The sequence below is a fragment of the Culex quinquefasciatus genome, chromosome 1 (assembly GCF_015732765.1).
Source record: "Culex quinquefasciatus strain JHB chromosome 1, VPISU_Cqui_1.0_pri_paternal, whole genome shotgun sequence".
Classification (NCBI taxonomy): Eukaryota; Metazoa; Arthropoda; class Insecta; order Diptera; family Culicidae; genus Culex; species Culex quinquefasciatus.
Genome location: NC_051861.1, coordinates 95,636,869 through 95,660,409, shown reverse-complemented (window position 1 = coordinate 95,660,409; position 23,541 = coordinate 95,636,869). Strand labels below are relative to the sequence as shown.

General features: G+C 36.1%; 1 protein-coding gene across 3 annotated transcripts in view; it reads right to left on the bottom strand.

Annotated features, from left to right (window-relative positions):
• Positions 1 to 16,902, bottom strand: part of LOC6037929 (histone lysine acetyltransferase CREBBP) — a 58,287-nt gene extending 41,385 nt beyond the window's left edge. The window contains exons 1-3 of one of the 3 annotated variants that reach the window (XM_038248676.1): positions 16,744 to 16,902; positions 15,906 to 15,908; positions 15,534 to 15,813 (exon numbers count right to left, since the gene is read on the bottom strand). In XM_038248676.1, coding sequence (XP_038104604.1) covers positions 15,534 to 15,585 — 52 coding nt within the window. In that variant the 5' untranslated portion in view covers positions 15,586 to 15,813; positions 15,906 to 15,908; positions 16,744 to 16,902. Of the gene's footprint in view, positions 1 to 15,533; positions 15,909 to 16,743 lie in introns of those variants that run through there. The other 2 variants (XM_038248674.1, XM_038248677.1) reach the window with 2 other exon arrangements.
• Positions 16,903 to 23,541: the final 6,639 nt, after the last annotated feature.

Here is a 23,541-nt window from a genome sequence, read left to right as displayed (position 1 = left end):
ATTATTTTTCTAGTCTGCGTTTGATTTTACGTTACTCATTTTTGCCTCCTAGTGACTTTTAATTATTATATTTATTAATTTTAATTTTTCAGTCTCGAAAATATTTTTACCGGAAAGCTCGTCCAATTTCCCATAAGTTTGCCTTTGACAGCATTTCAATTGGATGTATGGGAAAACAGATATAAGTTTAATTACATTGTTCATAACTGAAAATAGAATATTTTTTTCAGTGTGATAGAAACCTGAATAGTAAATAGGCTTACGCAAATATTAAAACGAGTCAAATTAAAAAGCTGTCAAAGGCAAACTTATGGGAAATTAGACGAGCTTTCCGGTAAAAATATTTTCGAGACTGAAAAATCAAGTAGGACAATGGTCAACTTTTATGTAAAATTGTCTGGCGAATCGATTCCCACTGTCGGTTTTTAAAAATTTTGAAGTTGAGACCACTTTTCAAAAAACAGTTTTAGTAAATGTTTTTTGTATTTTTTTAGGAGAGACATACCATCCTGCATTTTTCGTCAGTCTTTTTGTAACATCTTAGCCTATTTCCTCAAAAATTCTGAACGAAAAAAAATCGTAACATCACCTTAAAATATGACTTTTAAACGTAAAAATCAAAAAATCTCATATAAGTGGCGTGTATTTTTATTTCAGTGTATTTTTTCAGAAAGGTCGTTCAATTTCCTTTTGTCTTTTTCAATTTCCGTTTGTTTTTAACCTCTTTTTTATAAGATGCAACGGCTTCGAGATACATTATTTTTAAATTGCAAAATGCAATAGAAGTTTATGCAACAAGTTGCAAAAAGAGGATTTTCTAAGCACGAGTCGTACATTTATCCAACGAGGTTCACCGAGTTGGATAAATACGAAGAGTGCTGGAAAAATCAAGTTTTGCAACGAGTTCCATACAAAATTTTTTGCAATTCCAAAAAAACACACACTGAGTGAAATTTTAAGTCAAATTTTCTTGTATTTTGTCAATAAATCGTTAAAATCAAAAAAATGTTGAAAAGTGTTACTTTTCGAAACAAGTGCTGAAAAGTTAAAGCACCCATTTGAGTGCTGAAAAGTAGAACTTTTCAGCATTTATTTTGAAAAGTGTTGCTATTCGATTCTGTTATTTTTGGTACAGAAAAGTAGGCTATTTCGTCGTTCAAGAATGACAGGAAAAGTGAGTAGTTTCACGACGGAATTGCAAAAAAATATTTAAATACCTTACGCCCTTCTCAAATGTTATTTTCGAGTACAATTGTCTCCATATACACACAAATGGCTTATTTAGGCCTACGATAACATGTCTACAAAGTTTCATTGAAATCGGAGAGGGTCGGGTACAAAAGTACGACAAAAAATCCTGATTTGAGCTGGAATTTCTCTTTGTAAAACGATACTTAATCCACCTTTAGGTGGTTGGTGCCTTCCTCACATTCATAAAGTCAATCCAGGTTTTTAAACGAAAATGACGTTCGAATGATGAACACTTGAAATGTCAAAATCACGCGGTGATACCAACATTACGAGAAAAGTGTACTATGGCATGACATTCACCATTTCGAATGCCATCTTCGCTTAAAAACCTGGATACATTCAGTAAAAATAGCAACATTCCCTTAACATGTTTAACAAATCAATTCTATTACTGATTTCTTTTGATAGGGTTCGCAGACCTTCAATTTTTCTGGCTCATCGGCAAGGTCTGATAAAAAAAAACCTATCCAACGAACGTTCACATGGAAGATTCAGACAATATTTTTTATAACAATATCTCAGATCCGGCCTCATGAAAGTATATAAATAACACTTAAGTGCAAATAACTTTTGATAGGATTGTCAGATCCTTGATGTTTTAGGCTCATTTGAAAGGTCTTTCAATTATCTAACTAAAGATGGGTCGCATGATGGACCCGGACATAATTTTTTACTAAAATATCTTAGATCCGGCCTCCAAAAAGTGTATAAATAACACTTAAGTGCTAATAACTTTTGATAGGGTTGTCAGATCTTCTATGTTTTGGACTCATTGGAAAGGTCTTTTTAATACCTTTCTAAAAATGTATAACATGATAGGGTTTCTTACAAAAACCACCCTTTTTACAATCTTCCGGACATACGCCAAAATCGTTTTTTTAGCATAACTTTTGAAGTACTTAACTAAACTTGCTGATTTTAAATAGAGACCTATGGGACCCCAAGACGGATCGAATGAGACTTATACGGTCAAAATCCATTCATCCAGTCCGGAGATAATCGAGTGACAATTTTTTTGTCCACCCACCTACACACATCCACACAGACATTTGCTCAGAACATGATTCTGAGTCGATTTGTATACGTGAAGGTGGGTCTACGAGATCGAATTAAGAAGTTCATTTTTCGAGTGATTTTATAGCCTTTCCTCAGTAAGGTGAGGAAGGCAAAAAAAAAGACACGTGGTTAAAGCAAATTAAAGGACTGTCTAACATTGTCTATTGAAATCGTAAAAAATATTGCCAACTATTTTTTTCCAACAAAGCTTTCAAAAGATATCTTTGCAAAATACTTTTACTTGCACAAAAACTTCCAAAACAGCCCAAAACGTTTAGTCCATGTCACGCTCTTCCCAAAGTCCAAATGACAACAACAAAATTTCGTCGCGATACACAAACTGCTCGCTTGCTTGCTGCTATCGTATATCCTTTGATCGAATATTCAAAACAAAGCCGGACAGATTTCAACCGTGCCTAGTAATATTAGTGTGTTGCATCGATTCTCACTCTCTTTCTCTCGATCGGTTCATAGTTTCGCTCTCCCTTTCTCATTCACAACTTCCCCTTCACATTCACGGGCACCCCATCCATTCATCCTCTCTGTTGTCTGTTTTCCAACGAATAAACAGGTGAGTGAGAGTGAGTGCCCCCTCGAGTCATCCTCACAAACACTTGTAAAATAAGAGAAGAGGTAAAAGGATCATCGAAAGGATGCAAAAGGTAACAACACTAACACACTCGTCCAGCTGCAGTGAGGGAAAACATGCTGCGCTTCTTTCGGGAGCCAGGAAAAGTCGTCGATCGAGAATGATCGGGAAAATGTGGCGAGTGAGTGAGCTCACACTACTTTCTCTCGCCCACAAACAACGCGCGTACGCAACGTGAACAGCTCGACAGCGAAGAGTGTTGTGGATGGGTTTGTAAGCAAAAACAGCCAAATGCAAAGAGAACGAAAAAAATGCTAAAGTTAGATGGTTTGTTTTGTTTGGTTTTAGGCGAAGAGATTAGTCGAACAGCCGGGCTGCTTCGGATTGGCGTGTTTTGGGGGGAGCTTTACTTGTTTTTGAGGTACGTGCAATGCTAGCCGGTATGGGCAAGTTTGTTAGGCAGTCATTTGTTTGCTATTGGCTTGATACTTTAAATATGACAGATTTTAAATATTGAATATTTTGAATTAATTCTTCTATATTTTAGAAACGCATGACACTTAAGAGCGAGTCCACGAACAGGGCATACCCCTTTGTATGGGACGTCGTTTGGACCTCACCAATCTGCCTGAAATTTTCAGGGGTTGGGTGTACATATAAAACTAGCATCTGGCCAAAATATGAGCACTCTAGGTCAACGGCAAGTGGGGCAAATCGGGACACAAAGTTTGAAGGTTCAAAAACGTAAAAAATCTTAAAAAGGCTATAACTTAAGCAAAACTCAATTTAATTCCAAAATTAAAAATGCATCTGAAAGGATCCCAATTGATTAAATCTAAAGGGAGTTATTGGCATTTTAGTGAAAAAATAGCTTAATTTTCAAACTCAAATAAAAAAGTGTTCCATCCAGATATCAACTCGGTTCGACCTGCAGCTTGTAGGAGACATCTGGGACTACCATCTGAGACTGAGAAAGCTTTGGGTAAGGCAGTTTAACATATTAAATAGACACTTCTGGAGTTTTTTTTTTGAAAAGGTCCAATAAACCAAATTTCCAGTTTTTGCTTTTTGGGTGTTTTTGAAACCACCTTGAGCCAGGGGTATTAAAAACACCAAAAACGCAAAAACTGAAAATTTGGTTTATTGGACCTTTTCAAAAAAAAACTCCAGACTTTTACTTTTAGTGAATTTTTGGTTGTAAAGTTTTGCTTGGGGGACCCCTTAGATCAAATTTTCTTGTTATAATTTTATCATATTCGTGCTCCTGAGACAGTTTCACAATAGTAACATGTATAAAAATGTTTATTTTCATCCATTTTAGGCTGGTACAAATATTTTTAAAAGTTTTTGTCACCCCCCCTCCCCCTTCAAAATTGGCCCGAAAAATCAGGGGACAAAAAAAATATTTTTACAATAAACTTCAAAATTTCAATGAAAATTCAAGTGCAACCAGCTGAAATCAAATTAAAATACATTCTCCTGCGTTAAAAATCATTTTTAGCATGTTTGGGTTTATTATAAAATCTTAAGATTTTTTGAAAATTTTCGATGCAATATCTTTTTTTTCGATACAATTTTTGTTTTTGTCAGATCTTAGATTTTTTTGAAAACTAATGATTGCAAAACAACTGAACTAGTGTAAAATGCATTTTAAAACACTTTTTTTTCATTTAAATGTGAAAACTATGGCTTGTTATTTAAATTTTTATATTTTTTTATTTTTACAACTAAAAAAATCACTAAAAGTAAAAGTGTCTATTTATTATGTTAAACTGCCTTACCCTAAGCGTTCTCAGTCTCAGATGGTAGTCCCAGATGAACACTTTTTTATTTGAGTTTGAAAATTAAGCTATTTTTTCACTAAAATGCCAATAACTCCCTTTAGATTTAACCAATTGGGACCCTGCATTTTGTTGCATTTTTTAAGCCCTTTCAGATGCATTTTGAATTTTTAAATTAAATTGAGTTTTGCTTAAGTTATAGCCTTTTTAAGATTTTTTACTTTTTTGAACCATTAAACTTTGTGTCCCGATTTGCCCCACTTGCCGTTGACCTAGAGTACTCATATTTTGGCCAGACGCTAGTTTTATATGAACAAACAATCCCTGAAAATTTCAGGCAGATTGGTGAGGTCGATGCGAGATGGGTATGCTTTGCTCGTGGACTCGCTCTTAAAGTCCCAATATATTTATCAGGTATTTTTTATCTGCTTTCATACGAGATTTTTTAAATCAATTTGCGCCAGCGTTTTGGATGGTGCTAAAACTGGTAATTGGTTATTGATTTCTTGTAAAATAATGAATCTTGCAATAGGACCATCCAAGAACCACGTGAACATTTTTTTGCAAATCTACAAAAAAAAGTTGAACTTTTCAGCACTTGTTTCGAAAAGTTACACTTTTCAATTTTTTTTTGGATTCAAACGATTTATTGACAAAATACATGAAAATTTGACTTAAAATTTCACTTAATGGGTGTTTTTCGGAATTGCAAAAAAATGTTGTATGGAACTCGTTGCAAAACTTGATATTTTCAGCACTCATCGTATTTATCCAACTCGGTGAACCTCGTTGGATAAATGTACGACTCGTGCTGAATAAATCCTCTTTTTGCAACTTACTCGAAAATTTTAAAGTTAACATTTAAATATTTTTACACATTCTGAAAGTACGTTAAATTTGCCATAAAAATTGATTTTGTGTTTTGTCTTCCTCACCTTACTGAGGTAAGGCTATAAAATCACTCGAAAAATGAACTTCTTAATTCGATCTCCTAGACCCACCGGATCTCAGAGATTTTGATGAAAAAGTTGTCCAGATCTCCCGTGCAACCTATCGTTTGATGCACAGAAAAAAAAAGTTGAATTTTGGAATGTTGAAAATTTGGTAGGTTGAATATTACCTCTTTTTTTTAATAATATTACATAAAAAAATGTGTAAAAATGTGAACCTGATGAATATTCATCAAAAACTGATGAATATTCATCGTTTTCTGGGGTAAAATTAATCATTTTTTTGCCACAATATCTGTCACCATTTCCTGATGAATATTACTATCATTTTTTTTCTGTGTGGGTAATCAAGATCCCTTTCCAACGAACCCAAAAGATTGAAGATCTGACAACCCTATCAAAAGTTATAAGCATTTTAGTGTTGTTTATTCACTTTTTAGAGGTCGTGCATTCACTTTATGAACGTGAGGAAGGCACCAACTACCTTAAGGTGAATTAAGTAACGTTTTTTTTTGGAAATTCAATTTAATTTTTAATTTATTGGACGAAAATTAAAGTCTAAGAATCTGTAATAGAAAGGCACCCATGCAAAGGGGACCCGATTCGGTACACAGAAAAAAATGATGGTAATATTAATCAGGAAATGGTGACAGATATTGTGGCAAAAAAATGATTAATTTTACCCCAGAAAACGATGAATATTCATCAGTTTTTGATGAATATTCATCAGGTTCACATTTTTACACATTTTTTTATGTAATATTATTAAAAAAAAGAGGTAATATTCAACCTACCAAATTTTCAACATTCCAAAATTCAACTTTGTTTTTTCTGTGTAGCGATGGCCACTGGGAAAGGACCCTAATTTTTTTTCTTCTAATTTATCACCCATCATGACTGAAGAAGGTTAAAGATTTTGCATCGTTGCGTTTTATAAAGTCGCCATACATTTTTTAGAGCTGACCATACAAAAATTAAAATGTAGAAAAGGTAAAATGTTACCAGTCAAATATAAAAAAAAATCTGTTGAAGGTACACAGAAAAAAAAATCATGGTAATATTACATCTGGGAAGGGGTACTTCTTTTATGACAGAAAAAAGGTGTAATTTTACCTCTGGAAATGTGTAATTTTACCACTTTTCTGGTGTAATGTCACTTTTTCAGTCTAAATTGAGGTAAAATTACATCATAAAAGAGGTAATATTCAACCTTCCAAAATTACAGCTTCCAAATTTACATTATTTTTTACTGTGTTGTCTAATGATCTCAAATCAACTGTACGGGTGTTTAATGCATGTTCCACAATTTTTTCATTGAAATGTTGAAATTCTGGGTTTCTAATTTAATTTTTATATTTTTTCCCCTTTTATTGTGCATGCAAAATAAGCCTGACTTTACTATTTTTTCCACGGAAAAGTGATTGCACTCTTCCATAGGGACTATACACAGAAAAAAATAATGTAAATTTGGAAGCTGTAATTTTGGAAGGTTGAATATTACCTCTTTTATGATGTAATTTTACCTCAATTTAGACTGAAAAAGTGACATTACACCAGAAAAGTGGTAAAATTACACATTTCCAGAGGTAAAATTACACCTTTTTTTTCTGACATAAAACCCCTTCCCAGATGTAATATTACCATGAATTTTTTTTCTGTGTATATACAGCACGTAAAAAAGTTTTTTTTTTTGCAAATCGATGTTGTTTCAACTGAAACATTTTGCATTTATTCGTTTGTCGTCTCCATACAAAAGTGTACAAAAAGTATCTTGAGATTGAGTTTTCCGATCAATTTGATATTTCTATGTACAGTCCAGAATCGATTATCCGAAGGCCTTGGAAAAATGTCACTTCGTGAATCATGAAAGAAAATATTTTTTTGCATTCTTTTTTATGTATAAAATAAGATATAGTAAGATATTAAAAAAAACAAAAAAGAGCAATTCCAACCCAAAACAGGAATTTTTTAGGTGCTTTTTTCTCGACCCTCTCCGATTTCAATGAAACTTTGTAGATATGTTATTCTAGGCCATTTTTGTTCCACTCGATAATGACATTTGACAAGGGCGTAAGTGTTTTAAATATTTTTGTATTTCGTAATTTAAATATTGCTGTATCTCGAAGCCGTTGCATCGTATCAAAAAGTGGTCAAAGACAAACTTGTAGGAAATTTGACGGGCTTTCCGAAAAAAATACACTGAAAGAAAAAAACACTCCACTTTTATGAGATTTTTTGATTTTTAAGTTTAAAAGTCAAATTTGAAGGTGAGCCCACGATTTTTTTTTGTTCAAAATTTTTGTGAAAATAGCCTAAGATGTTACAAAAAGACTCACGAAAATGCAGGATGGGGCAACTCACCTAAAAAAATACAAAAATCATTTACTGAAACAGTTATTTTGAAAAGTGCTCTAAACGTCAAAATTTTCAAAAACCGAATACGAGAATCGATTCTCCTGACAATTTTACATAAAAGTCTCCATATTAACCATTGTCCTAAGTCCAATCCTTGTGAAGTTACAGCGGTTTTAAAAATAAAAATGTTGAAAAAATAGGTTTTTTGTTGGTTTTTGGCAATTTCTATATGACCTGCTTGATTTTTCGGTTTCGAAACTGTTTTTACCGGAAAGCTCGTCCAATTTCCCATAAATTTGTCTTTGGCCACATTTCAATTGGATGTATGGGCTTACATATATAAGGATTCCGAATATGACAAAATTGAGACCAAAAAGTGCCGTCTTCTTGGCCTACAGGGCAAAAACTAACGTTGTAAAATGTTTGTTCTAGAAAAATCGAAAAACTATGAGAAAAACTGCGATTGGCCAAAAAGTTAATACCGAAGGCTTAAAACGAAAAACGAAACTATTGGCACTACGCCCCCCGGGGCATGGCCTTCCTCTAACGTGGGATTTCTGCTCCAGCGCCTCTGACGAGACAGGAGAAACCGGGACCGACGTTTTACTTCACCATCCGATAGAAGCTCAGTGGATAAGGCGGGAATCGAACCCGCGTCTCATAGCATCATCGGGATCGGCAACCGAAGCCGCTACCCCTGCGCCACGAGACCCACACACCGAAGGCTTATAGTCCATGAAATTCCCTAACTTTTGACCTATGGGAGTATGGGTGTTGGAGGCTGTTGCCAAAAGTTATTAAGGTTTTAAAAAAATCAATTTTTAACAGTAATTTGCAAAAGCTATGAGAAAAAGTCGAACCAATCCTGGATGTCTATGGCACATTTTGAAGTGCTTCAAAAGATCTTTCGAATGCATCAAAGAGAATTGGAATTGATGAAGTTTTACGGACGGTGGGTCTCGTGGCGCAGGGGTAGCGGCTTCGGCTGCCGATCCCGATGATGCTATGAGACGCGGGTTCGATTCCCGCCTTATCCACTGAGCTTCTATCGGATGGTGAAGTAAAACGTCGGTCCCGGTTTCTCCTGTCTCGTCAGAGGCGCTGGAGCAGAAATCCCACGTTAGAGGAAGGCCATGCCCCGGGGGGCGTAGTGCCAATAGTTTCAGGTTGTGCATTCACTTTATGAACGTGAGGAAGGCACCAACTACCTTAACCCCTTCCCGCCCAGAGCAAAATCGAGATTTTTTACGGTTTTCCTTGCCATTCTCTACAGAGTTTACCAAATTGGATGGAATTTGAATTGGAGGCAATAAACATCTTAATTAACACTGTGCAGGCAGAATGAGATCATTTCATTCATTAGTTTTCGAGAAATTGTAATTTGAAGTGAAAAATTAGTGGTGCTCTGGTGCAACCATGGGCATTAGAGGGTTAAGGTGAATTAAGTAACGTTTTTTTTTGGAAATTCAATTTAATTTTTGATTTATTGGACGAAAATTAAAGTCTAAAAATCTCTAATAGGGGACCCAATTCGATAGCGATGGCCATTGGGAAAGGACCCTAATTTTTTTTCTTCCAATTTATCACCCATCATGACTGAAGAAGGTTAAAAGATTTTGCATCGTTGCGTTTTATAAAGTCGCCATACATTTTTTAGAGCTGACCATACGAAAATTAAAATGTAGAAAAGGTAAAATGTTACCAGTCAAATATAAAAAAAAATCTGTTGAAGGTACACAGAAAAAAAAAAATCATGGTAATATTACATCTGGGAAGGGGTACTTCTTTTATGACAGAAAAAAGGTGTAATTTTACCTCTGGAAATGTGTAATTTTACCACTTTTCTGGTGTAATGTCACTTTTTCAGTCTAAATTGAGGTAAAATTACATCATAAAAGAGGTAATATTCAACCTTCCAAAATTACAGCTTCCAAATTTACATTATTTTTTACTGTGTTGTCTAATGATCTCAAATCAACTGTACGGGTGTTTAATGCATGTTCCACAATTTTTTCATTGAAATGTTGAAATTCTGGGTTTCTAATTTAATTTTTATATTTTTTCCCCTTTATTGTGCATGCAAAATAAGCCTGACTTTACTATGTTTTCCACGGAAAAGTGATTGCACTCTTCCATAGGGACTATACACAGAAAAAAATAATGTAAATTTGGAAGCTGTAATTTTGGAAGGTTGAATATTACCTCTTTTATGGTGTAATTTTACCTCAATTTAGACTGAAAAAGAGACATTACACCAGAAAAGTGGTAAAATTACACATTTCCAGAGGTAAAATTACACCTTTTTTCTGACATAAAACCCCTTCCCAGATGTAATATTACCATGAATTTTTTTTCTGTGTATATAAACCACGTAAAAAAGTTTTTTTTTGCAAATCGATTTTGATTCAACTGAAACATTTTGCATTTATTCGTTTGTCGTCTCCATACAAAAGTGTACAAAAAGTATCTTGAGATTGAGTTTTCCGATCAATTTGATATTTCTATGTACAGTCCAGAATCGATTATCCGAAGGCTTTGGAAAAATGTCACTTCGTGAATCATGAAAGAAAATATTTTTTTGCATTCTTTTTTATGTATAAAATTAGATTAAGTAAGATATTAAAAAAAAAACAAAAAAAATGTTTTTGGTCAAGATTGGATTGTTTGAAGTCCCATACAAACCTTCGGATAATCGAGTCTGGACTGTATTCTTGTTTTTTTTTTTTTAAGGTGAATACTTTTTGCAATTCAGCTGTGAAACTGACAACGTTTCCTGTCTTTCGGGAGAGGCCTACTTTTCAATGCCAAAAAATAGTACTACTTTTCAGCACTGTTTTGAATTGTATCATCAAAGAGAAAAACATGAATTTTCATCTGAAGCTTGCGTGCATATCATCACTTTGTCGTTCGATTACAGCTACTGAAAGTCATTTTCTTTTCATTTAACAACAAGTGAAAAATAGTTTGAAATGCAATGAACAAGAAAATAACTCTCAAAAAATGGAAATGTGAAAAAAGTTGTTTGTGTAGTGAGAATCTGTAAATTGAAAATAGCATAAAATGTTGTATGAAAACCGTTACATTTTTTTGTGCAAAAAATTATTATTTCAGTGTTAAGGCTGGGTTCGATCCCAGACGGTCCCGGTGGCATTTTTCGAGACGAGATTTGTCTGATCACGCCTTCCGTCGGAAGGGAAGTAAATGTTGGTCCCGGACTAACCTAAAAAAGGTTAGGTCGTTAGCTCAGTCCAGGTGTAGGAGTCGTCTCCCTGGGTCCTGCCTCGGTGGAGTCGCTGGTAGGCAGTTGGACTAACAATCCAAAGGTCGTCAGTTCGAATCCCGGGGTGGATGGAAGCTAAGGTGTAAAAAGAGGTTTGCAATTGCCTCAACAATCAAGCCTTCGAACACCTAGTTTCGAGTAGGAATCTCGCAATCGAGAACGCCAAGGCAATGCTGTAGAGCGAATAATTTGATTTTTTGATTTTGTTAAGGCTGGTACAAATTTCATTCAAAGTTTTTGTCCCTTCAAATTGGCCCGAAAAATCAGGGGGCAAAACAAAATATTTTTTCAAAAAAAACTTTAAAATTTCAATGGAAATTTAAGTGCTATCAGCTGAAATCAGTTTAAAATGCATTCCCCTGCGTTTTTAATAATTTCTAGCATGTATGGGTTGATTTTTTAATCTTATGAATTTTTGAAAATTTTCTATGTTTACTATCGTAAAATGATTTTTTTCGCTAAAATTTTTGTATTCGTCAAATGTTACATTTTTGAAAACTAATGATTGCAAAACGACTAAATTAGTGTAAAATGCATTTCAAAACACTTTTTCCATGCAAATGTTAAAATTATGGCTTGTTATTTGAATTTTATATATATTTTTTTGCAATCCCAACATTTTATGTGAAACGATTTTTCAAATTTTTCCCGCACTTTAACTTTAGAGTTCGTGTTTTTGGCCAACTCTAAAATCAAAACAAGTTCGAAAAGCATTACTTTTCGACACAAGAGCTTAAAAGTAAGATAATCTTTTCGGAACTGACATGATTGCTATGAATTTTTCAGCCCTGGACATTTCGTCACTTTAGAATGATAGGAGAGCAGTTCTCTAGGATTTCGGTCATTCGATTTTTTTTGTATTTTTTAATCCGACTGAAACTTTTTTGGTGGCTTCGGTATGCCCAAAGAAGCCATTTTGCATCATTAGTTTGTCCATATAATTTTCCATACAAATTTGGCAGCTGTCCATATGAAAATGATGTATGAAAATTCAAAAATCTGTATCTTTTGAAGGAATTTTTTGATTGATTTGGTGTCTTCGGCAAAGTTGTAGGTATGGATACGGACTACACTGGAAAAAAATGATACACGGTAAAAAAAATTTGGTGATTTTTTTATTTAACTTTTTATCACTAAAACTTGATTTGAAAAAAAACACTATTTTTAATTTTTTTATTTTTTGATATGTTTTAGAGGACATAAAATGCCAACTTTTCAGAAATTTTCAGGTTGTGCAAAAAATCTTTGACCGAGTTATGAATTTTTTAATCAATACTGATTTTTTCAAAAAATCGAAATTGGTCGCAAAAATTTTTCAACTTCATTTTTCGATGTAAATCAAATTTGCAATCGAAAAGTACTTTAGTAAAATTTTGATAAAGTGCACGTTTTCAAGATAAATCCATATTTAAGTGACTTTTTGAAAATAGTCGCAGTTTTCATTTTTAAATTAGTGCACATGTTTGCACACTTTGGAAAAAATATTTTGAAAAGCTGAGAAAATTCTCTATATTTTGCTTCTTCGGACTTTGTTGATACGATCTTCAGTTGCTGAGATATTGCAATGCAAAGGTTTAAAAACAGGAAAATTGATGTTTTTTAAGTCTCACCCAAACAGCCCACCATTTTTCAATGTCGATATCTCAGCAACTAATGGTCCGATTTTCAATGTTAATATATGAAACATTTGTAAAATTTTCCAATCTTTTCGAAAACAATATTTTCAAAATTTTCAATTCAAGACTAACATTTTACAAGGGCGTAATATTGAATGTTTGGCCCTTTTGAAATGTTAGTCTTGATTTGAAATTTTGAAAATATTTTTCGAAAAGATCGGAAAATTTCACAAATGTTTCATATATTAATCGGACCATTAGTTGCTGAGATATCGACATTAGAAAATGGTGGGTTGTTTGGGTGAGACTTAAAAACGTCAATTTTCCTGTTTTTAAACCTTTGCATTGCAATATCTCAGCAACTAAAGGTCGTATCAACAAAGTCCGAAGAAGCAAAATATAGAGAATTTTCTCAGCTTTTCAAAAATATTTTTCCAAAAGTGAAACATGTGCACTAATTTAAAAATGAAAACTGCGACTATTTTCAAAAAGTCACCTAAAAATGGATTTAACTTGAAAACGGTGCACTTTAAAAATTTTACCGTAGTTTTCGGGCAAATTTGACATCGAAAATGAAGTTGAAAAATTGCGACCAATATTTCGATTTTTTGAAAAATCAGTATTGATTAAAATTCATAACTCGCTTTTGCACAACCTGAAAACTGAAAAGTTGGCATTTTATGTCCTCTAAAACATATCAAAAATAAAAAAATTAAAATAGTTTTTAAATCAAGTTTTAGTGATAAAGTTAAATAAAAAATCACCAAATTTTACCGTCATTTTTTCCAGTGTTCCATAACTTTGCCGAAGACACAAATCGATAAAAAAATTCCTTGGAGACAGATTTTTGAATTTTCACATATCATTTTGGTATGGACAGCTGCCAAATTTGTATGGAAAATTATATGGACAAACTAATGATGCAAAATGGCTTCTTTGGGCATACCGAAGCCACCAAAAAAGTTTCAGTCGGATTAAAAAATACAAAAATTAAAATTGAAGAAAAAAGACCGATTTCGTAGAGAATTGCTCAGGAATAGTATGTTTTTTCAAAACGAAAAATAAAAAAATAAAAATTGCATTGGTTAACCTTCCCTTGAAAAAAATCTAGAAAATCGGGTACAGAAACATTATCGAGAGTGTGTAGGTGTTGTTAAATTGAATAATTTTACTTAATAAAAAAAATCAGAAAAAGTCCTAATTTTTTGAAGCAATATTTTTTTGAGTTTTTAAATCAACATTTAAAAAAAAACATCATATATATTTTAGGGTGGTCTAAATCCTAAACCCCCTTCTGGTGCAACCCCCTGAAGAAAAAAGATTCACACATCACAAGGCTTAATTACTCTACTCCCTTAATTTTTGAATTGGGATTATTTTTTTCAATTTATGGAGAAAAGCAACTGTTACTGTTTGAAAATAAACCTGATTCTTTTTTGCAAAAATAGATTATCATTTTTTCGATATCTATATTCTTGTTTATTGAGTAAAAACACCCCTTTGTACGACCGCAAAGGACTTGATTCATCGTAAAATGTTGTCCTGTAATTTTTTTTGTGATAAAATTAATAAAAACGTGACCAGAAATGGTTTGAAAAAGTGTTTTTTTTTTTTGATAATTGTGTTTGTCCTTTGAAAAATATTTGCAACGGATTTATGTGACTTTCGAAAAAGGACTTTTCTTTCCAAATTTAATTTTTTGTCTAAGCGTGAGCCTTTTTGTCACATTTTTAGGTCGAAATTGACTAAAACTTTGAGGTTTTTTTATGGAAATAAGAAAAAAAAATCCTAATTTTATGGGTTTACAATAAACTTTGACGAAGAACTTCGTCTTAGGGTTCACCCTTTGCCATCTCGGGACGTGCTACTCAAGTTTCTTGAGATCATTGTCATAATGGTTATTCTTGTAGCATTAAAAGCTGCACCTTTTTCTATCGAAAAATGTGTACTAAATCAACTGATTGATTTTTTTGTCTCCGATTTTTCGGCAATTTTGGCTAATTGAAGAAGTCAGGTCTTTTGAAGAAACATTTGGGATATCCTGAAGAGGGTCCTCACTGGAGATCGACAATCTTCAATCGGACCGAACGTTTTCTGGGTTGCTTGAGACTGGATGCTGTCAGGTATGTTCTCTTCGCAAGAAAGCACTGCTGGCAACAAGAAGTTACAAACTTACACAAATGTTTTGATTGAAAACAACTTTTATGGTTGTTATTCAATGGAAACACAAAGTTGGGTTTTAAAAAGGTTCCTTGAACAATTTTTCGAGTTTAATGTTGGGTCACAGAAAAACTTGCCCAAAATCACTCCCATTTTTTTGACGAAGAACTTCGTCATAGGGCTCTATACGAGGTAGCAATGCAAAATTTCGCGAAGCGAAATGAAACATCCTTTCCTATCTCGGGACGTGCTATTCAAGTATCTAAAGTTCCTCATCATGATGGTTATCCTTGTACCACTAACACTGCACTTTATTTTACTTGAAACACCAAATTTCCAATTCGATTCTCGTCCTCAAACATCCTTCCCAGCAAAACGCATCATGCAACTTGTTTGAATGCTTTCTTTTATCCCAAACCATCCTTCACACATCCTTTCTTCCAGAATACGCAACCCAGAAAAGGACAAGAACACAACAACAACAACAACACTCACCATCCCGCAGCTTGGCCCGCTTGTGCGGCGGTTCATCGCTGTGATCAGCCATTGTTTGGTGGTGCTGGTGCTGCACTTGCTGCTGCTCCTCCTCAACTATTTACTAAAAATCCAGTGTGCTGCTGCTGCTGGCCGATGGCTTTCTCTCGCCACCGCTCTTTTTTTTTCCTCCTCGCTCTCTTTCACGAAAACTTCTTTATCAAACACTTTCGCACTGTCTCTGCTTTCATTTTTTTTTTGCTCTTGTGTGTTAAATTTGTGTTTTGCTAGAACTATTTTCCTGTTTGTTGCACAAGGTAAAAAAAACACGCACTTTTCGGGTTAAATATTTTCACACTTTTTCTTCTCAAAAACTAATCTGAACACACGCACCCGCTGTCAGAGAAAAAAAAAAACATTGCGCGAAACGTCACCCCGCGAGCGAAACGTAAATATTTTGAGGGCGCGCGCGGCGCCGCCGCGTTCTATTGTTTTTTGTTCCTCGCGCAAACTGTCAAACTGACGTTTTCAGTGCGTTGTGGCTAGCGCATCGAAGGCGCTTTCCGGCGCGTCGCCGGAACATGGTTCTGCCGGCAAGCCGGACCGTGCCGGCCGATCATCCGGACGACTGTGGCATTGAGCGAGTTTTCCCTCAACGTTTTGTTTTTGTGTTTGTGGGGAAAATTTCCGATTGTTTTTGTTTTGACGATTTTCGCCTGGTCCAGTTTTTCCGCGACGTCGCGATTTTCCTTTTCCCGAAACACAACGAAAATTCGACACACACACGTTGCTCGCACCGCGCCGCGCGACCCCTCTCTCTCTCTCTTGGACGTCGTTTGCTCGACTCTTCGACGAGGTCCGTCGTCGCCGCAGCCGCCAGAGAAAATTTCGTTCCTGGCGAGGAAAAATTTTCCGAGCCCGATTTCGGCGAATTTCACTATCGGAGCCGGGGTCGGTTCCGGGCTTGAACGGTGCGCGCCGCCAGTACGCGTCGATTGGGACCGGTCCGGGTCGGCTGGGGCGCCCCTGGGCCGGACAATTCGGCCGGAACGGTTCGCACGGGAAAAAACCTTTGCCACAAACCAAAGTCGCGAACAAGTCAAAATGGCGGCTGTTTGAGCGCACACGCACACACACGCGGCTCTCGGGCGCCTTCAAACGCGGCTGCCAAAACGGGACGGCACGGTGTGCTTGCTCGCTCCCTCACGCACACACACAAACACACACACACCTAGCGAGCTGTGCTGGCTGGCTGCTGCCGAAGAGTTGCTCTTCTTCTTTGAGACTGAACTGAGGAGGCCCGCTTTTCACGAAGTTTGGCCGTCGTCGCGCGAGCTGCTTGCTGCCACTGCTGCCGTCGCCGCTCTCACTCACTTGACTGACTGGCTGGCTCGGCCTGTGCTTGTCATGGCTTGCTGCTTGCTTGCTGCGCCACCCGCTCTCTCTCACTCTCTCTCCCTAGCTCGACACTGGTGCGCTCTTGCACGACTTCGTCGAGCCGCAGCTTCCCCGGTTGGCCGCCTGCGGCGCCACTTTCTACTCGACTACGTCGAGTCGACGAACCCCTCGCGAGAGAGTGTGCCCCCGTCGAAGGTTCTGGACGAATCGAGCAAGCGACAAAATTGTTACAAAATCCGGAAATTTTCCCGCAAAAACCCCTTCCAAAATGATCGCGAAGCGAAAACGAACCAATTTTCACCAACTTTCCCCAACCTCAATAATGAAAATCTCGTCAAGTTTCAACCAACATTACGACGGCGTCCAGTCTCTCGGGGAGGGGCACACTCTCTCGCGCGCTGCGAGTGAGAGGACCCCGAAGAATCGATCAAACATCGAATCGATCGATGAAGTGGGACGTTGTTGTTGTTGGGTGGTTTTGGGGTTTGCACTGTGCGAGGTGCGCCTGAAGTGAAATTTGGACGGGCGCTGAGAGAAATCGCGAGTCGATGAGAGCACAACGGGAGAGTTTGTGGGTGGTGGGTGGTCAAAATGTGGGGTGGTTTGAAGTGGCGGTTGGAAGTGCGCGCTCTCGTTTGTTACGTCAAGACAATGAGCAAACGAGAGACTCTCTTTCCCTTAAATGTATCCACTTCATGACCGTTGGGTCGCCTTTCACCTGTAAAATATATTTAACAACGCATAGAGTTATCTAAGCCCGCTCTCACGCACACTAGCACGCCATTTGTTTTGCTGGATGGTACAAAATTTAACCTCACTTTTTTCGTGTACGTACACGCAATACATGCGCACGTAGATAACTCTATGGGAACGGCATGTTATTCTGTCGGTCTCCTAATGTAGACATATCAACACTTTGACGTTCAATAAGTGGATTAGTTTTCAAGAACTTAAGAGCCATTGGTAAACACACCACTTTTTGCATCGGTATTCCACTTACTAACGAAAAAAGTTCAAGATGGTATGTCAGAGACATAACCGAAAGACATAGGACCAAACAATTTGAATGTGTTTTTGGATTGCTAGTGAAATCTGAAATAACATTATTTTATTTTGTTTTATAGATTTGTCGGCAAAATTGTCATAAATGTTCTCCCAAGGTGAACCATCCATGAGGGCACCGGCAACTCCAGGTTGTGGTCACTACGGTCGAAATGTCAATTTTCACGTTCAGTATCAAAAACCATGAATTTTGATACCCATATTGCCACAACTCGTATGTTTCTGTAAATGTCCCCCCAGGCCCCGAGGGAACCTTCTTTGAGGGCACCGGCCACTCCAGGTTGTGGCCACTACTGTCGAAATGGCCATTATTATGTTCAGTATCAAAAACCATGAATTTTGATACCCATATTGCCACAACTCGTATGTTTCTGTAAATGTCCTCCAGGCCCCAGGGGAACCTTCTTTGAGGGCACCGGCCACTCCAGGTTGTGGCCAATACTGTCGAAATGGCCATTATTATGTTCAGTATCAAAAACCATGAATTTTGATACCCATATTGCCACAACTCGTATGTTTCTGTAAATGTCCCTCCAGGCCCCGGGGGAACCTTCTTTGAGGGCACCGGCCACTCCAGCTTTTTTTTCACCACTGTCGAATTGGCCATTTTTCATAAGAACCGCCGCATCATAGCGACTTCCACGCCGTCCGCTTCGCTCGAATTTCCTCCTTCTGCTGCCGGTGGTTCTTCCTTCTGATTGCTGGTCCTCTTCTTCTATTGGCCGCTGCTGCTGCTCCGCGCCGGCCCGACGTGCACAGTTCGAGTGCTCGTTCCAAAGTGACTTGCTTTTGCGAAATTTTCTGCTTAAATAGCGGTACAGCCGGAGAACGGCACAAAAGGGGCGCGGTCTCGAATGCATACGCTCGCTCTGATTGGTCATCTGTCCGATTTGTACTGAAAATTTACTCATTTTGATTGCATGTTTTAAGTGCTTTAACTATGTTTAGTCAGACTATCTATGTAGTTAAACAATAGCTGAAATCTTCCTCTTTCGATTGGTGGTCCAACCATCTGGATTGATTCACAGGGAAAAAAGATATAAGCGTTCAAAATGTCCCCTTTTTCAACGCTTAAAAGTGACGCTTTGGATCGAATTTCTGAACTGGCCCCCCAATATAGTAAGTAGAGACATAGTCCTATGTCAAAATAATTACAAAAATACTAATGATTGTTCATCTACACGTCCTTCAAGTGTCCTTAACCAAAAATAAATAAAATTTTGACGCAAATTAGGGAAAAACGAAAATTTGTTTCGGAGGTCATGGTGGCCACGGAGAGCCTCGTGGCGCGGTGGTTAGCGGCTTCCTGCGTTATCCTCCTGGCCTTCCACCGGATGGGGAAGTAAAACGTCGGTCCATTTGCTTAAAAGAGGTTTTGGATGACTCACCAATCATAACCTTCGGGCGCCTAGGAATGAGCAGAAACTTGCAACAGATCCCACAAATACCCGGGAGTCGGGGACCAGGTCGGGGATCGAAACCCTGTCGATACCTTTGAAATTTGGAATCAGGAATTCGAACTTTGAATATGAACAGAAATAAAAATGAATCAGGTGGGATTCGAACTTCACACCTTTAGCTTGGACTGGGACTCTAAGCAGTCGGCCATCAGAAGGTTTACACTCTGTCATTGAATTGATCCGTAGTGTTGGAACATGTTATCTACTCATATTAAATACGCACTGATTCCTGATTTGCATGAGGGAACTGGAAGTCTAAATATAGATCGAGAATCCTTCAGAAGCTTGCTTCTGGGTACGTTTAGGCGTACCGAATAATGCCCAACGACCTCGGAATCGGACCGCAAAGAGCTCTGTCATTCTGAAATGGGTCGTTGGAAGCATCGCGCGGGATGTTAACTGATTTTCTTTTTATAAAATTAAATTTATAAAATAATTGTCAGAAGCTTTAGTTTTTATTTTTTTAACTTGCGTATTTGAAACTGCTCTTCTCTTAATTTGTTGCACGAAACTTGTAATTTTGTTGAACATTTTCAATTACTTACCAGTACAATGAAATGAATATAATTTTAGAAAATTTGTATAATTTTATTTAAAATTTCTTTCAACCATCCAGACGAGAGCATTTCACATAAAAACTCTCTATGAACACTCTGTTCTACTAGTTTTCACTTCAGACGATCTTTACCAAACATGCTTCATATTACCTGTGTCTACGATGCGGTCGCTTTGTGTTTGTCGCAAGTAGAGGGTGACGATTCTCGAGATTTTCAATTTCCCGGGAATCGAGAGTTGAATTTGGCCATGTTCCGGGAATTCCCGGGTCCCGGGAATTTTTTTGACTATTTAAAGTGAAAAGTAACAAATTTGTTTCTTTTCAATTAATTCAGTTACAATTAATTCATACTAATTATATTAAACGATAATTTAAGAAGCCTAATAATTTTGAGGAACTGTGTAAAACTTTTTGATTTTTTCTTTCTGAATCTGCAAATACATAATCGTTTCTTGCGCTTTTTAAGACGCAAAATTGTACTTTAAAATATTTACGAATCTTAATTCACACTGAGTGATTTTTCAAAAGTTGTACAAACTTGTTATTACACGCAGAAAAATGTTTTGTAGAATCAGCCTGTACGAGGTTTGATTCAACAAATTTTTTGTTGAATATAATCAACGCCGATTTTGCGTTGAAACAAACCTTGATTTTCTCAAGTCCACAAAAGTCTTTTGTTGTTTCGAAAAAGCTGCTTTGACGTTTAGCGTTGATTCAACAAAAATACTGATTTTCAAATCAACAAAACGTTTTGTTGATTCAAATATGCCTTATTTTTCTGCGTGTAGATTTTTGTAAAAAAAATACTAATATAGCTTATTTCCCAGTATTGGGAATTTTGCAATATGATGAACAACGACTCAAATTAAAAAAAAACTGTTTTTTTTTGTAATTTTTAAAGGTAACTGTAAATATTCATTGAAAACATATTTACAGTGGTCAGGAAAACCCAAATGTTCACAAAAAACTAGATTATGAGGATTGCTATGCTCGAGAGAAGATATGGAAATTGAACTTAACATGAAAAAGCTTTTCCCTCTTAGAAATAATAAAAAAATATTTGAGAATAAAACAATTGATTTCATCTCTAGGGTGTAACTGCTAAATATATTTTAAGGTAAATTTGGGGCCCACATTTTTTTGGCTTCTCTCAACTATAGTTATTGGAATTTTTGACTAGTTAAAATTTACACTTTTGAATAAGAAGATGAGATAAGCATTGGTTTATTCTAACTGGAATATCGAACATTGAACATTCAATATTGTAATCAATTTTGAATTTTTCAAATGCTTTTCTGATTAGTTTATAAATAAAATTTTGCTTCGATATTTTTAGGGTTAAAATTTCCCGGGAGTCTCAACCGAATTGCCCGGGAATCGAGAGGTCCAAAAATTGTCGATTTCCCGGGAATTCCCGCTCGTCACCCTCTAGTCGCAAGCAGTGTTTATTATAAAAATTGTTTTTATTTTTTATTTAGGTATCTATTGAAGGTAGAGCTTTGGTTTCTTCGAGAGAGTTGTTCATTTATGGTAGTTGAAGATGCTGTCGAAAACAAAAATATTCTACAAAGTATCGTAGAAAATAAATAGTTTTTTCTTGTTTTGCAAAACAAAAATCTATCAAATTGTAATGATGTTTGAGAGAATAATATAGAACCTTTTGGTACCAGCAACTTTAAAAAAAAAAACGGAATCGACGTAACACCTTATAATGTTGCCCTCTTAAACCTTGCGGTTTCGTCAACGGATCCACAGGCGTGTATCGTTCTTTTTGCGACAAGACTCCGCCTCCCGGGTATCCTAAGTGTGAAGGTATGGGCACGGGGAGAGGGCACCGAATACCTATATTTACACTTAGAATTTTTTGCGTCCGCCCCGGGATTCGAACCGGCAACCTCTGGATTGTGAGTCCAGTGCGCGGTCCGATTGATCCACACAGGCAGACAAACTTTCAAGAACATGTCAACTTTCTAAAAGTGATAGTTTTTTAGATATATGCAACTCAATATTATTTTTCCCCATACAGAGCTGGCTCTGTTTGCTGCATACAGAGCTTAGCTCTGTTCTACCATACAGAGCAGGTAAAGAGTTTTAATTGAGCCCGATTCGCCCTATTGAACTGTTACTACAGAATTGATAAAGATTTATATAATATATAAAAACAAAATCTTCAAAAAATAATTTTATTTGAATAATTAATATCAAAATATTTTTTTTTGCAGATTTTCTTTTTTAATTTTCACATCTTATTTATTTTTTCTATTTTAAATAAATCTTTACTTCGCTGCATACCTTTATAAGAAAATCAAAGAATTAATTAAAATGACTTTTTGTACAAAATTTGTCTGGAATAAGTTGGCAAAAAAGAGAGGGAATTTTAAAAGAAGGGCAAATAAGAAGAACAATATATAAAAAATAAATAAATTCGTATTCCTTTGAAGATCTACATAATTTCTCTTTCTTTTCAAAACTATAAAGTTTTGTCTGATCTTATCAAATCAAATCTAATCAAACCCTAGTGTAGTCAATCTAGTTTCAAGATGTCGTCCCTTCACGCCACATATTCGTTTCGCGGGTAGCACAGGTACAATATAGTTGTTGTAAAACTTTTTTCATTTAATTCATATCGTTGTAATCGATTCAAAATGAGGAAAAATTACGATTTTTAAGGAGTTGGTCCTTTGGTCATTATAACTAGTCCAAAGTTTTAATTTTCAACTTATTTTTGTTTTGCGGAATTGAGTCATGGACGCACGGTCATGTGACTATTGTTTTCTTTAACATCTAAATCAAAATATCAACATATGTTATACATATGCATTATAAAAAAAAATATGTTTGAGTTGACAATAATTTAACTTAAAAAATAAATATTCAAACTATGTAAAATTTTCATTTTAACCGCAAATACATTTTCAAAGTTTTTGTTTTAAAACAAATTTGTATTGTTTTGCTTTGTGGGGTTTTTGACTCAAGGCGGTTTCAAAAACATCCAAAAAGCAAAAACAAAAAAAAAAATGCTAGGAAAATTTTGATTATTGGACCTTTAACAACAATCCAGACATGCAGGAAAACATGAATAATATTAAAAGAAATTTCATGTCAAGACAATTTTTATCATACTACAATTTTGAAACAGAAACGATTATTATTTAATTTTTTTAAATGTTTTTCTAAGACGTCTATAGTTAAAATCATAATGACTGAACATTTTTAAAATTAAAATTTTGACCACACCGCTCTCGCAGCCACGAAATTCTCTCCTTCGCTTCACCGCACTGTGCGTTCATCGACACATCTCGCACAGCTCAGCTCAGGAAAAAGAGCCAGCAAGAGACGACGACGACGACGACGGAGAAAAAAATGTCGGCACGGCACGAGAAAGCTTCGGCGCTCGGACTCGAGACAAAAATTGATTTTATTCGCCCCAAAAGTGGCCTAAAATTTGCCATTTCCGTCCGAAAACGGCGCCTTTCGACGCAGGACGCGTCCTGGGCCGGAAAAGAGCCACCGGGCCACCGGAAGTGGGGCCATTTTGTGACATTTAAAGTTG